This window comes from Coccinella septempunctata, chromosome 1 (assembly GCF_907165205.1).
Source record: "Coccinella septempunctata chromosome 1, icCocSept1.1, whole genome shotgun sequence".
Classification (NCBI taxonomy): Eukaryota; Metazoa; Arthropoda; class Insecta; order Coleoptera; family Coccinellidae; genus Coccinella; species Coccinella septempunctata.
In genome coordinates, this window is record NC_058189.1 from 3,245,319 (window position 1) to 3,259,615 (window position 14,297).

Below are 14,297 nucleotides of genomic sequence, written 5' to 3' on the forward strand. Positions count from 1 at the left end.
GGCTCTGGTGCAGCTAGGGAAGTGGGCAACTCCCCCCCAAAGATACCAACAATTCAAATTTTTTTCTAGTTCAAACTATATAAATGTACTCTATACTCTAGTCAGTCTTCATATAGGTAGAGATTCAATTCTCTCTTCTTTGGCTTCCAGAGTAAAGATGTGCCGGCCACGTGTAACTTCAGGTGGATTTTGCGAATTATTTGGTGCCTTTTCACAAGAGCTATATCCTCTGCATGCGGATATACTAAAAGGGTATTTTTGCGACATGGGCCTATAAGCAACATGGTCAAACATGACCAAATCATTGGTGATCGACTTCACCCCTCACTTTTGAGTGATGTTACAAATATTTTTTTTTCCTCAAGAACTGTGGTGGTTTATTTGATTTCAAAATGGGGAATATCATTCTAACTAGTTTATACGTAACTTGTAAAAGTTTACGTGAGAATAACTATCGTAGTTATTGCTGTTTATTCGAGAGGGTACGAAACTTTTTTTTTGTGAGAAAACTAACCATCCAGAATTGTATCCACGGCACGAGTTAGCAATCTAAGGAGGTAACAGTAGACACAGAGTTTTTTTCGCGGCAATTTAGGGTCTTGTCTATGAGTTACGCGATAAAATATGCGGGAAAACACGGTTGACCCACTTCATCCCGTTTGACGGTACTCAATGATTTGATAGTAGTGAAAAACGTTAAATGTAAATATAAGGATACTCTGAATAGTGTATTATAACTCTCAAAGGATCATCCTTCCGGGAGATGTAGAGTCAACTGTAAATTGTGGGTTTATTTACCATTTTAAGCAACTCGAAATGAAATGTAACTTGTTTGGTTATTTACTATTTACTATTTACAAACATTCACATAACGTTTGATGTATGTTTTTGGGTCGAGTGTTTGATAGGCAAATTTTGAATAGAGTATGTACCCCCTTTCAGTACCTATGCGAGATGACTATTTTATGTTGACAAGTAGTATATATTCTCTTAATCTGACAATTTGACGACAATGTCTGGGAGGGCGCCAAACTCCCAAAAAAAACGTCACGTGTACTTTCTCGAGCGCTGTGGCGTTTTTCCTTATTTCTTAGCTTATGTCACAAAAATCAGTTTTTTCGTATTATCTCCTCTCCTGGGCTTCAAATTGTTCTCGCATTCATTATAAAAGTTGTAGAGCATAACATTTTCTACAAATTTTGTCCGAAGCAATTCTTTCTACGTTCGAAAGTTTTTGAGATATATGGCGATGACTGTACATAAGACTGGGTTTCTATATTGAGCTTGGCCTTTCGCATGTGTAGCTAAGTTCCTTAGCCTTATCGCCCTCTAACACGAAACCGGTTAAGAGTATTTAAAATTGCTCCAGACAAAAGTTGTATGGAATTTCATTATCGAAAATTTTTATAATGAATACAGAAACAATTAGAGGTACAGGAAGGGAGATATTTAAAAAAATATCCCCTGTTATCATCTTCCCACTGTCAGATTAAGGAAACTCTTCAGATTAGTGTCAGATTAATGAGCCAACACGTCTACAACACTGAGATTAACCATCTGTATGAAAATCTGACACGCTCGATTATGTACAAGTAATGATTTTTTTTTGCATTTTCTAAGGACCACTATGACCTTGCATCACGTCCAAATTGTCAGTCTCTAGAACAGTAGCTTCCTTTGGATCCAATTGATATATCCTCTAAAAATCTGCCACTCTCGAAAAAATTTTTTTTTACAATTTTCAACTCTTCCGTACGGCCAGCCCCACCACGCAAACTGTCAGATTAACATAAATTTATTATGAGAGACACGTAGGGCATATACAGTTTCTTAATATGACACGCTCGAGTATGTACATGTGACGATTTTGTTTACATCTTTGAGAACCTGCAGACGCTTTCCCCACCGCTGAAAGTGGTACATACATCATAAAACCTTTTTTTCTCTACCATCCAATCTTTGAAATCTACTAGGTCTCCACGATGCTCCAGTAAATTTAGCATCATCTGCTCGCCAACTACTAGGGACTGTTGCTATTTTCAAAATCTAGAATCTTAGCAACCGGCGGAGAAAGGATATAATTATTGAGGCAAAAAATCAAATATGTAGCTTCGAATTTCAGCTGCACCAATATCGTTGAGACTCTTAGATGGGCGAATTGCATATCTCATCGAGAGTTCACAAACCGCGACTAATTGCCGAACATCTTACGATTATTCTTATCTCTCACGAAACCAGATAAAATTAATTTGTCTCCCACGTATCCAGTGTGCGAGAATCCTATCAGGTGTGCTGTGCATTGTGCTCTATTTCGTTATGTGCAAAATGAGGAAAATCTTCCATCGCTTGTGCTCTGTACCTTGTCGAAAGAAGTATGTTCTGTTGTTATTTGTGCAAATCAGGCTTCGTCGAAAAATCGGGGTTTTCAGAAGGTCGGGAATTTATCGGAAACGTGCGATAACTCATTGAATAAATACGGTTATCGTTCGGCTAATGAATAGGTTGGAAAGTGATGCGGTACTGTCATGTTTTCCGAATTAACGCCCTTTTCATAATTATCGAACTATTCGAATTGATTGGACTGATTCATCATTCCATCAATATGATATGATTTCAATTCTGGAATATGTGGAAAGACAGTTAGTTAAGCCGCCTACTCACACAAAAAGGTTCAATAGGGAATACACCTTCTGACGAAAATGATGTATTTTTTATTAAATATCTTTGAAACGTCACATTTTGAAGAAACCATTTCAACCGTTTCCCAAAAAAAATTATTTTTAGCACGTAAAAATGAAAAATGAAAATGGGTATTTATAATTTAAAGCGTTTCAATTCAATTGCACAAGTGGGCAACATCGACTGAAATATGCCTTGATAATAAAGGAAAACAAATCAGTGAACTCTAAAAGAACTGGAAAAGCCTCTGAGGTACCGAAATACGACGAAAAGTGTGTCCCATTGAGAGGGAAGATGTAGAGCAACCCATCTCTTTCTAATGGTTCGGCAACCAATTGAACAATCACATCAGAAGTCGGACGTAGCAGTCGTCTCACTTGAACGTCCCGGGTTGTTTTTGTTTACATCGTTATAAACCAAGTGACAGAGAGCAGAGACAGAGATAGATTGCTCTACATCTTCCCTTTCAGTCTTCCTCAGTTTGCCTGCATCTAGAGGCCGTTCCAGTTCTTTTAGAGTTCAATGCAACAAATACATTATCTTGACGAGACAAAGATGGCTGTCTATGAAGTCTGCGACGAACGAGAAAGATCGTAAAATTTTATGGGATTTTTATGGCCGGTTGCAGTTGAGGCTCGTCAGTAAGTACGCGCCTGTAAATCAACAGTTGTTATTTTATAAACGGACATTGTTCTTTTTATTTTCTAGTGGGCGCTGTTGCCAAATCGTAAACTTGAAACCAAGTGATTTAAATTTTAAAACCCCATATTTGAAGAATGATTTCGAATAGTCCCCGCGGTGCATTTGAAGAAATCATGAAACTCATTCAGATTAAACTTACATATGCAGTGATAACCCCAATTGAAGAGAATTCCCCATTGTTCTACAACAATGCTTTTTCCGGCTATTTCCTTCATCTTGGATTATTCTTTTCAAGGGCCGTCTTCAGGGATTCTCTTATTTTTTACTGATACAGTTATTATTGTTTTAGTTTTATAACACTATTTGATGTTTGGGCCGAAAATGACAAGGTGTTTATAGATCATCAATTTGGACGAATGCAATTCATGAAAATTCAACATTTTCAAATTGCAACTTGCATATTCTTTTATTTCTGTCCAAAAAAATGGGAGGGGGTGAAAAAAGGAGGGGTTACGTGAATAAACCATATACCTGAAACAAAAACATTCAGAGTTATCAAGGAAAATCTTGATATGAGGAAAACAGCTTAGAAAATCAGTACATGGAATAGAAAATAAGCATTTGTTGTTGTCCAAAGACTGATGGAGTGATATAGTTGCTTAGTGTCGCCAATCACAATTGAGGAAGCTGACTCGGACATTATTGTTACATCAATTTTATACAGGAGGAGTCTTCGATCTGTACAAATGCTCAACAGTAGATTCTTAAGGTCAAAAGAAACTCTTTTTTTCTTATACCATTTTTTCCGATACCATTTTTTTCCGATTCGACCCTGATAAAAAGATATAGCCATTTTAAGTTTTCATAATATAATGAGCCAAAGTACCCAATTGTTCAAATTCACAGATACGTTTTAATTTTTGAACATCAAGTTCGCGCGCATTATTAGAGAAAATTAATATGACGAATACTTTTATTTTACAAAACGTTCAAATATTCATTATATAGGTAGATAGCGTCTAACTAATGGTTGTATTCTGCTTTTCATCTGTAAGTTACAAATCTGTAGCCATAGACATATAGACATGGACTGTGCCTTCCCTTTATATCTATGCATGAAATACGGTCAAAAAAGTGACAGAGAGAAACGCACGTCGGGAATGCAGTTGTCTCTTTCTAGAATTTTGATTGGTCTACCCTCACCTCTATGTGAACAAAAAAGAGATAGGTAAATTCCCGACGATCATTTCTCTCTTTCTATAAAAAAGCCAATTTCATGCTGACATTGCTCAGTCCATGTCTCTATGTCTATGTCTGTAGCGTACGATCGATCTATGGAGAGTAGAGAGAAGGAGAACGATCGACGTACTAAAAATGTGTCCCCGAAAACGGGAAACGTAGGATAGGTGTCGCTGCGATTGCAGCGGGTATCTGTAAGGGGTGGGGATTCAAGCGTCAATTCGAAATGAACAGCCTTCATTTCATTTTAGGTTATGTGTCATCGTGGTTTTTCTGATGATTTTTCAAACACCTTTCTTCAAATCTATATTGAATATGAGTTCTCTGAATTAAATGCCATAAAATGCAAGTCGAAATCAATGAAATTCAAAAGAAATCACTGATCAAAAAAATTGTACCTACTTTTGTTTATCATTCTTTATTAAAAGCAGCTATGTTAGTTGGTTTACCGTAATCTTCAAAATTATATAAATCCGAAGTGAGGCGTAGTATCAAGACAACAAAAGGTAGCAGTCTCAGATTTATCACTTAGGTATTAGAGTAGATTCTGTTGCCAATACTCAGCTGAGAACCGATATAAACCATATATTATGTTATGCCGAAAAAAATCTTTAAGAATATTCTCTTCTGAACCATGTAGTTTTATTGGTTAGATATTCTTATTCAGAAGAGTCAACTTCTCAAGAGGGAAGACAATTTCGATTTCGTTTATAATGAATCCATCATCTTTTTGATATCTTCATCGCAAAAGTGCTCTTGACACACAAATTGATTCCGAGTCGATTCTTGAGGTAAGGTTTTTTTCCAATTTTCTCTCAAAAATGCTCTCGGAAATTTTATCTCTTCTCCTTTTCTTTCCGATGCCAAAACACTCTTATACTAGCGCACGCTTCAACATTTCACCATGGTCATATGTTGTTCTCTTATAAAAAATCGAAAATAATAATATTCCTATCATCTGTCACCAGGGAAACAGTTCACTCAGCCAACGAGCCAACTACAATTTGATTTGTGTAAATCAAAATTTCGCACTCTCGTGATGGCCAGCGCGCCTGTTGGCAAAAGCATGAACTACCCTATTGGTACATATTTTAAGGGACAAAAAATCTGTGGTCTCAAAGCAGCGATCGTTCTCCTTCTCTCTACTCTCCATAGATCGATCTGTCAGTGTCCGATTCACAGATTCGTAAATAATGCAATTCTGTAACTATCTCCTTTACTTTTGAACGACTTATCGTAAATAGTTACTGATTCCTGTAAGCTACAGATCAATAAAAACGTCCAGAATTGCAAATTTTCCTGTGAGCTTATGAAAAGTTACAGATTAGCTTACAGATGAAAGCAAAATACCACCATTAGAATCATCGGAAAAAATGGTATGGGAAAAAAGTGTTTCATTTGACGTCAAGAATCTACTGTTGAAATATTTGTACGAGTCACAGACTCACCCTGTATAAATTTATTCATGTAACGCCACTTGTCCTAGTGTATCCAATGTGTGAAGGACAACAAATCGGTTCGTAACACTGCGATAGCCATTCCAGGTATCCAAGGAAAAGGGCGATTTCGAACTGCCTGATTACTCTGTGACTTCCGGAAACTATAGATGAAAATGAAATTCGATGTTTCAATTGATAATTTTGATTATTAATGTAGGTGCCTGCTAAAGTGTCGGATTGTGGAGAATCCAATAACCATTCATGAAATTCAAATATTATTTATCGACACATTTTTTTTTTTTTAGTTTTTTTCTATGCTTTCCGGAAGTCACAAAGTATTCATGCAGGTGGAATTTGCTGTTGTCTCTTATTTCAAGTTTTCCCTTCATAACTCTGAAGGTTCAGTATCTGCAAGGGCAACCACTCTGCTTGTGAATTTGAACACTTTACGTCAGTGCTTTCCCCATCTCATTTGATGATAGTGTGCACTCTCTCTAATCTTCATAATTTTTTTTTCAGGCGAAAATGGCTGCCTCCGCCTTTGCGAAAACTTTCGCAGGGTAAACTCGACAAGTCCCAGGCTGGTAGTCCGCTGGACAGGCCACCACTGAAAAAGACTGGATCGGATAAGAGGATTAAGGTAAGACTATTTCATATTCAGAAATTTTTTGTCATTTGGTTATTTTTCAAATTATTGTGGAGAATGTGACAATGAAAAGCGTCGAATTTCTCTTGCGTGAGATAACAACATGAGGTTATGTTATCTCTTTCACATTTTTCTGCCATATTAACTTTACAGCTGATTAAGGAATGATCAGTCCATTTTTTTATGTACTATGTAAATAAAAAAGTCATTGAATGATTGATTTGACCGAAATGTGTAAATAATTAATTGAACAATGTTCAATTGCACCGAATGCTGTTAGAAACAAGAACCTGAAAAGTTCATTTATGTTTTTCGATAAACAATAACAATAATTTGTGAAAACGACTACAATTCATATAAAACAATATGTGAACTTGAAACAGAGGGTGAACTGATTACATTTTACCTTCACCCACCTGAAGATGCTATTGTGATAGCGAAACAAGTGTCGCTGTTCAAAAATTCATTTTTGTGAAAAGCATCTAATGTGTTTAAAGTTCAATTATGGATTTTCATCTAGTATCGGCCACATCAATCCAATGCAAAAAATATGAACCACATTCCTGCTATTAAATGAAAATTCTAAGATACAAAATTCTAACTATACGCTCAGTTGCTCAAAACAATTTTCACGACCTAAAACCATGAAAGCGCTGGATTTCGTCTGAAATTCTCTTCGACCCTTACAAATATTTTAACAGTTGATTCTTGAGGTCAAAGGAAACACTTTTTTCTTCACCATTTTTACCGAATATGCTCGGTTTAGAAGACAGGCTGGTGAAATTTTTTTAGTTATGTCTCACAAACGGTTTTATGGGATGAAATTAATTTCGGAATATAATTTTTCATTCATTTGATGAATCTTTTTCAAACACAAGATATCACCCACGTCTTCCAGTTTTCTGATTACGACCATTATGTACCATAAAAATACCAAAAATTTAAAGAACCCAACTCTTGAAACTAAGTTGGATGCTATCTAATGAATATTTGAACGTTTTGTAAAATAAAAGTATTCCTCATATTTTATGTATAATGTGCCGTTTTAAAGATCCACCGAAGTGTGGTGTCATAGATTTAGCTTTTTATTCTGAAGGCAATTTTTTTTCTTGGGGAGTGGCATAGCCAAAACAAAAAATGGTTTAGAAAAAAGTGTTTCTTTTGATCTCAAAAATCTACTGTTAAAATGTTTAACTCGCTCTGTTAATATTGTTCCATTATACCTATTGTTTCTTTGATCTTCCACTGTCACTGATTGAAAAATTTCATTTATAATATGGTGATTGAGGTCCATCAATTCTCTGATTTCATCGTGATATCAAGTCGGAAACTCAGTAACGATGAAATCATTGGTTAGGTAATACGACAGCACGAAAATAACTGGATGATTCTCCGAAAGCTCTATCACAGTTCCAAATGACGCTTGAGCTTTTCCAGCACACCTCCATGCAAACGAATTCTTGAGTACCCTAGAAAAGGACAAAAAGGTTACTTGAGATCGAAACTATCTCTGGCGTATTATTACGATGAAACTGATAAACCGTAAAATTTAACGAATGTCTTTGTCACACACATTCTTATTGCACTGGGGTTTTCATTATCATCCATACGACTTCCTTTCGGTGGGTTTTCTCTGAGTCACTTTTCAGTAAGGAACGTGCCGTGCACGATGTGCTTATTCTGTCAGCTTCACTGTCCGGAAAGAGTGCGTTCTTACAGTTCAGACATGTCGAGGGTGGGTTGTAAGATGAAGAAGAAGATTCTCAGGAGGTTTTCCACCTTCATGGTTACAGTGAGTTTTTCTAGTGAAATTTTTTCCGCTTCGTACGCGTCAACTAACTAAAACTCAACTGAAGGGTGGTATGTTTTGAACTCAGAGGTGGTTGAATAATCTAGTACAGGGTGGGCAAAATTCGTTGTCTACTGAGAGGATCTCGAGATCTATAGCAGCTAGAAGAAAACGGATGACACATTTCCTAGCTCTTTTTCGGAGAAACCAAGAATGGTTAAAACCGCAGCCTACTACGATACTTCGTTTTTGAGTTTGACAATTTCCCAAAGTTCTCATAACTTTTTTGTCTTTGAAGATACAAATCTGAAACTTGAACCTTCCACAGGCACTTTTCCACGTAGAATCCACTGATGAGCTCAAAATATTTTTTCATTTTTAATCATAAGGTAAACTTTCATTTTTTTCAATGCAAACTTTTATTGAATTTGTTATATTTGAATTGGAAAAAAATCTTTTGTCAGTAGATTCTACGTATAAAAGTGCCTAAGAAGGTTCAAGTTTCAGATCTGTAACTTCAAAGACAAAAAAGCTATGAGAACTTTTCGGAATCGTTAAAATCTGAATTTTTGTTTATAACTCGAAATCTAAAAATGAAAGGCCGATTCTGTTTTCAGATTTGGGTTAGTCATTAAAAAAGAGCTCGAGAATGTGTCATCCGTTTTCTTCTAGCTGCTATAGTTCTCGAGATCCCCTCAGTAGACAACGAATTTTGCCCACCCTGTACACCTCATAAATATAACCTTTTTTTTCTCCTACCATCTCTGAGTGAGTAAATCCCTATTTGGCATAGTTAGCTCCACTATCAGTGGACAACACTTCAAGCCTTTTCATACGATCTCCTAAATCAGGATTTACTCGAGCGTCTTGGAGACCTAGTGGATTTTGAAGATTAGATTGTAGGCAGAAAAACAGGTTCTATGATGTATGCACTTTCAGTGGTGGGGAAAGCGGCTTCAGGTTCTCAAAGATGTAAAAAAAATCCTCAGGTGTACATACTCGGGCGTGTCAGATTAAGACACTGTTTTTGCCGTACGTGCCTCTGATAATAAATTCACGTTAGTCTGACAGTTTGCGTGGTGGGGCTTGCCGTACGGAGAAGTTGGCAGATTTTCAGAGGACGTAATTTCTTTGAAAATGCAAAAAAATCGTTTCTTTTACATAATCGAGCGTGTCAGATTTTCATAAAGATGGTTAATCTTGGTGTTACAGACGTGTTGACCTATCATTCTGACACTAATCAGAGGAGGTTCCTTAATCTGACAGTTTGAAGATGACGACAATGTTTTTTTCAAATATTTCCCTTCCTGTACCTCAAACCGTTTTTGTATCTTTAATGAAAATTGTAGATAATGAAATTCTGTACAATTTTTGTCTCAATCAATTTTACATACTCTTAACCGTGTGTGGCTGAGCCACACATGCGAAAAGGCAAGGTCAATGTATCGTCCCAGTCTAATACATTCATCACCATATATCTCGAAAACGTTTGAACGTAGAAAAAATTGCTTCGGACTAAATTTGTAGAAAATGTTATGCTCTACAAGTTTTATAGCGAATGCGAAAACGATTTGAAGCTCATGAGAGGAGATAATTCGAAAAAACTTAATTTTTGTTACCTAAACGGCCATTTTTTAATGTTTTGGCTTACTGAAACTGTCAGATTATGTTTTTTCCGTTATTCTTGAATCTTTAGCTTGAAAATAAAAATGTCGCCACGCTCGAGAATATAGGTATACGTGACTTTTTTCATGTTTACTTCTACTTTAACCTGCAATTTTTTCGGCAGATAAGTCTTATTCTTATCATAAGCAAAGCTGCTGTCTTTTTACTATCAAATAGTGTTATTCATCGAATAAATAATCCCTAATCGCCGAATAAATCTGTAGTTGAAACTTACGAATAAGAGTTTATTTGTCAAATATGAACATAGATGTACGGTTATTCTTCGTGTGATTTGCACGAAATATTATTTGTTTACAGTTGTGATTATGACGATGTATACAATAAGATGTCTGATCTAACATTATTCAGTGGAAAGTAGTAGGTATACCGTGTTTTTATAGGATTGTTATCCGTCAAATAACTTACACCGAAGTAAGGTATCTTTCAGATTAAAAATTATTCAACAGATATTTATCCACAATATAGTCAAATTTTATTTGGAGGTGAGACTACCGTGCCTAAGAGAATGTATAGTTGTCAACATGTAATCGACCACAAAGATATATCTGATACGCTCCAGTATGTACAATGATCTTTTTTTTACTATTCTGGCAGACTGTCCTAAACAATTCCCCTATATACGGGTCTAATTTTTGGTAGAGGTACTTTAGGGTCCAAGGTATCTCTCTTTATATTGATCTGACACGCTCGAGTAAATCCCTCTTGGGCTCCCCAACTAGTAGGATAGTAACTAGTTGATGAAAAAACATATCAATTATATGTTTATACTATTGTTGTAACTGCGGTTGTTATGTCAAATAATTCATTAATTATTACCCTACGAAATCAGCCATACGACGTTGGTTTGGACTAAAACAAAGCTTTCGAACTGTTCGTCATTTTGGACGATCTGCTTTATCTTTTTTTTTTTATAGCAGGGGGAATCTGCGACCGTGAAAACACGGGGCTCTATCTCTCGCCCAGAGGAACCCATTTCTAGGGAACACTGTGGGGTTACTCACTCTCCTGAGTTCGCGACCCAATAAACCTAACCTGCTTTTTATTGGTTCCGGGCATTTGCCTATAAACCATTTATCCCTTAATCGGTTAATTTCTTCTTGCACATTGTCGTGCTAGGGTTTTCATGTTCGTCCATTTCGGATATCTCTTCTTAGTATAGTTTTAATAAGTTTTCGAACTCATTTTAATCTCTCCTCAATTGATCTCGCTGTTCCTTCGCTGTTTCGAATAACTTTTCAGCTTTCCTCTTCATAAATACGGTGATGGTTTCCCACTTCAAATCTCGATATATCTGTTTGTTCCTGACAAACCAAGGCGCATCTATGGCACATCGTAGTAGCTTGTTTTCTGTTGCCTGAATTCTTTGTATATGGCTCTTTGCCGCGAATCCCCAAGCACCTGATCCATAAGTCAGTTGCGGTCTAGCAACGGCTTTGATTATTTTCAATTTTATCTCATTTGACATGTGGCTCTTTCTACCTATTAGCGGGTAGAGCATATTCATCGCTGCCTTGGTTTTGTCAACGGCTTGTTTGATATGGCTTCTCCATGTTAGACCTTTGTCTAGGGTGATACCTAAATATTTCGCTTCGTCTTTCCATTCGATTTCTTCTCCATCTACCTCTAGATTTGATGTAGTTCTTAGTCTCCTCTTCTGCAGTAATATCGCTTGGCTCTTTTGTCCGTTGAGCTTTATTTTCCATTTAATACACCAGTCATTTATTTCATCTATAGCTTCTTGTAATATTCTTCTTCTTCTTCTTCTTCTTCTTCTTCTTGTAATATATCTGCTTTATCGTCCTACATGGGAGGTCCTATGCCTTTATTGCCAATCGCATATCGTGAACATGTAGAGAGTGGAAAAATATTGACAATTGTTTACTTTGAAAAAATGTCGAGAATAGCTGTGAAAAGGTTCATACCTAACAATCGTTTCGTTCAATTAATGAGAGCTTCATAGAAGGTTTCGCAAGTTTCAAACCGCCAGCTTAGATATTTCTTCATGTTATCATGTTTGATATCAATGAACTCGCATGTTTCACTCTATTCGTTTTGGAAGCGTTTTCCGTTTCATTGTGATTAAATTATACGTGACTTAGCATATACTCATTGTCCATTAATTAATTACAGATTTTTTTGGCTTATTAAATCCTTCCAAACTACGAGTTGAATATGAATTATAAAAGAAAGTTTCCTATGTGCCTATTTTTGGGTTGAAGAATCTGATCTCTCTGCCGATTGCGGCGTTTCGTAAATGTTTTTTCACAGATTCTCAATATGGCTTTGGTCCTTGTGTATGGGGAAATTTAGGACTGTCGAAAGTTTGAATAAGAACTCAGCAGTCTTAAATTGAATGTGTCAAAACGTATAAGTACCTATAAAGCTGGTCGCTTGGTTCCTTATATGTATTCTGAAAAACTACGAATATTTTTTGTTGTTCCTGAACTCAAAATTTTCCACCATGTTCATGCTGAAATAATTCGTGGAAGGCTATCGAAATGAGCGTTAAGCTGATGCTGTAGACTGTTTACAGGGTGAGTCTTTGTCTCGTACAAATATTTTAACAATAGATTCTTGAGGTCAAACGAAACACTTTTTTCCTTTACCATTTCTCCCTAATCGGCTCCCTTTAAAAGCTGTAGGCTGTCGAAAAACCATAAAAAAATGTTATTTTCACTTCTATCTCACAAACAGTTTTATCGAATGAAATGAATTTCGGAATATAGTTTTTCATTTATTTGATTAATCTTCATCAAACACAAGATATCACCCACGTCCTCCAGTTTTCCAATTATCACCATTACGTACCATAAAAATACCACGAATTCAAAGAACCCAACTCTTGAAACTAAGTTGGACTCTAATGAATATTTGAACGTTTTGTAAAATATAAGTTTTCGAGTAATTTAATGTTCAAAAATTATAAGGTATCTGTGAAATTTGAAAAATTGGATACTTTGGCTGAATGCAACTATGTTCGAAAGATCTAGAGATGTGTAGTGTCACAGATTTAGCTAGTTATTAAGGTAATTTTGTTCTTCCAAGGGTGGCAGAGCTCATTATGAAAACTCGAAATGACTATATCTTTTTATCAGGGCCGAACCGGGAAAAATGGTAGAGGACAAAAGTGTTTCTTTTGACCTCAAGAATACTTACTGTTAAAATATTTGTACGAGTCAAAGACTCAGTTATACAAGACGAGCCAATAATAATCAGAAAATGCAACATCTTACCAGAAAGCTGCGTGAGAGTAGTCCCTACAAATTAGTTCATCCTGCAATTTCGTTGATTGATTAACTGGAAAATACTCTTGAAAAAAAAAATTCAATTTGGTATTGACTTCCAACAAAGATCAGTCACCTTTCAACTCTTCTGGGAAAACTCATATTGTGTATTATATTGAAATTTTAGAGTATATTCGTAATCCGATACAGAGAACCAAAAAAAAGTCCTCCATTAATATCCAATTCCGCTGAATAACTAATTATTTCAATCAGATTTCCTCGATGCCGATTTTCTTCAAATCTGGATTCGACCGGACATCGAACAGTAAAATCTTTCAGAAAAACCGGAATAAACAAACACATGTGTAGTGTCATATCATTTCGCAATAGGTAATTTTAAATAGATCTGACACACAGTAACCTTGGGCGGGACACGCAAGCTGCAGCCTTGCCTAGCTCAATTCACTTTTGATTAAATTTCATGTCGGAGAGGTATTTTTGTTATTTTCTAGGTAAAACGTTCGATAATGAAATTTTAAATTACTCGGAACAGATGTTCATTCATATCGCAATTTCGATAACGATTGCTATTTTATCTTCATAGTCAGGAATCAATTTCTTCCGTCCCTTTCGATTTTAATCTGCCTGGAATTTTAGAAAAGGTCCATTCCGAATGTGAAATCAAAAATCGTCCCAGTTTTTTCAAAGAAACTAAATCTTACCGAACGTCTGTAAAGACACTGTATTTATTGGATTCATGGTTCTTTTCGTGTGTCAATTTTTTATTTCAAGGACGCCTTCAAGGTCACTGCAACATCTAGGTCAGAAATTCAAATGGTGATGAAGGTCGGAAGAAATCTTATCTGCTAGAATGTCTAAAACTGCATATTCATTTTGAGATTATGGGTATTTGTACTGTTAGTGCCAATTAAAATGGCATTACTTTCAGTTTC

General features: G+C 36.0%; 1 protein-coding gene across 1 annotated transcript in view; it reads left to right on the plus strand.

Moving 5' to 3' along the window:
• The window catches only part of LOC123322580 (kalirin), a 247,743-nt gene that overhangs the window by 208,099 nt on the left and 25,347 nt on the right, over window positions 1-14,297 (plus strand). The window contains exon 22 of the mRNA XM_044910525.1: window positions 6,519-6,639. Within this exon, the coding sequence (XP_044766460.1) occupies window positions 6,519-6,639 (121 nt within the window). The remainder of the gene's footprint in view (window positions 1-6,518; window positions 6,640-14,297) is intronic.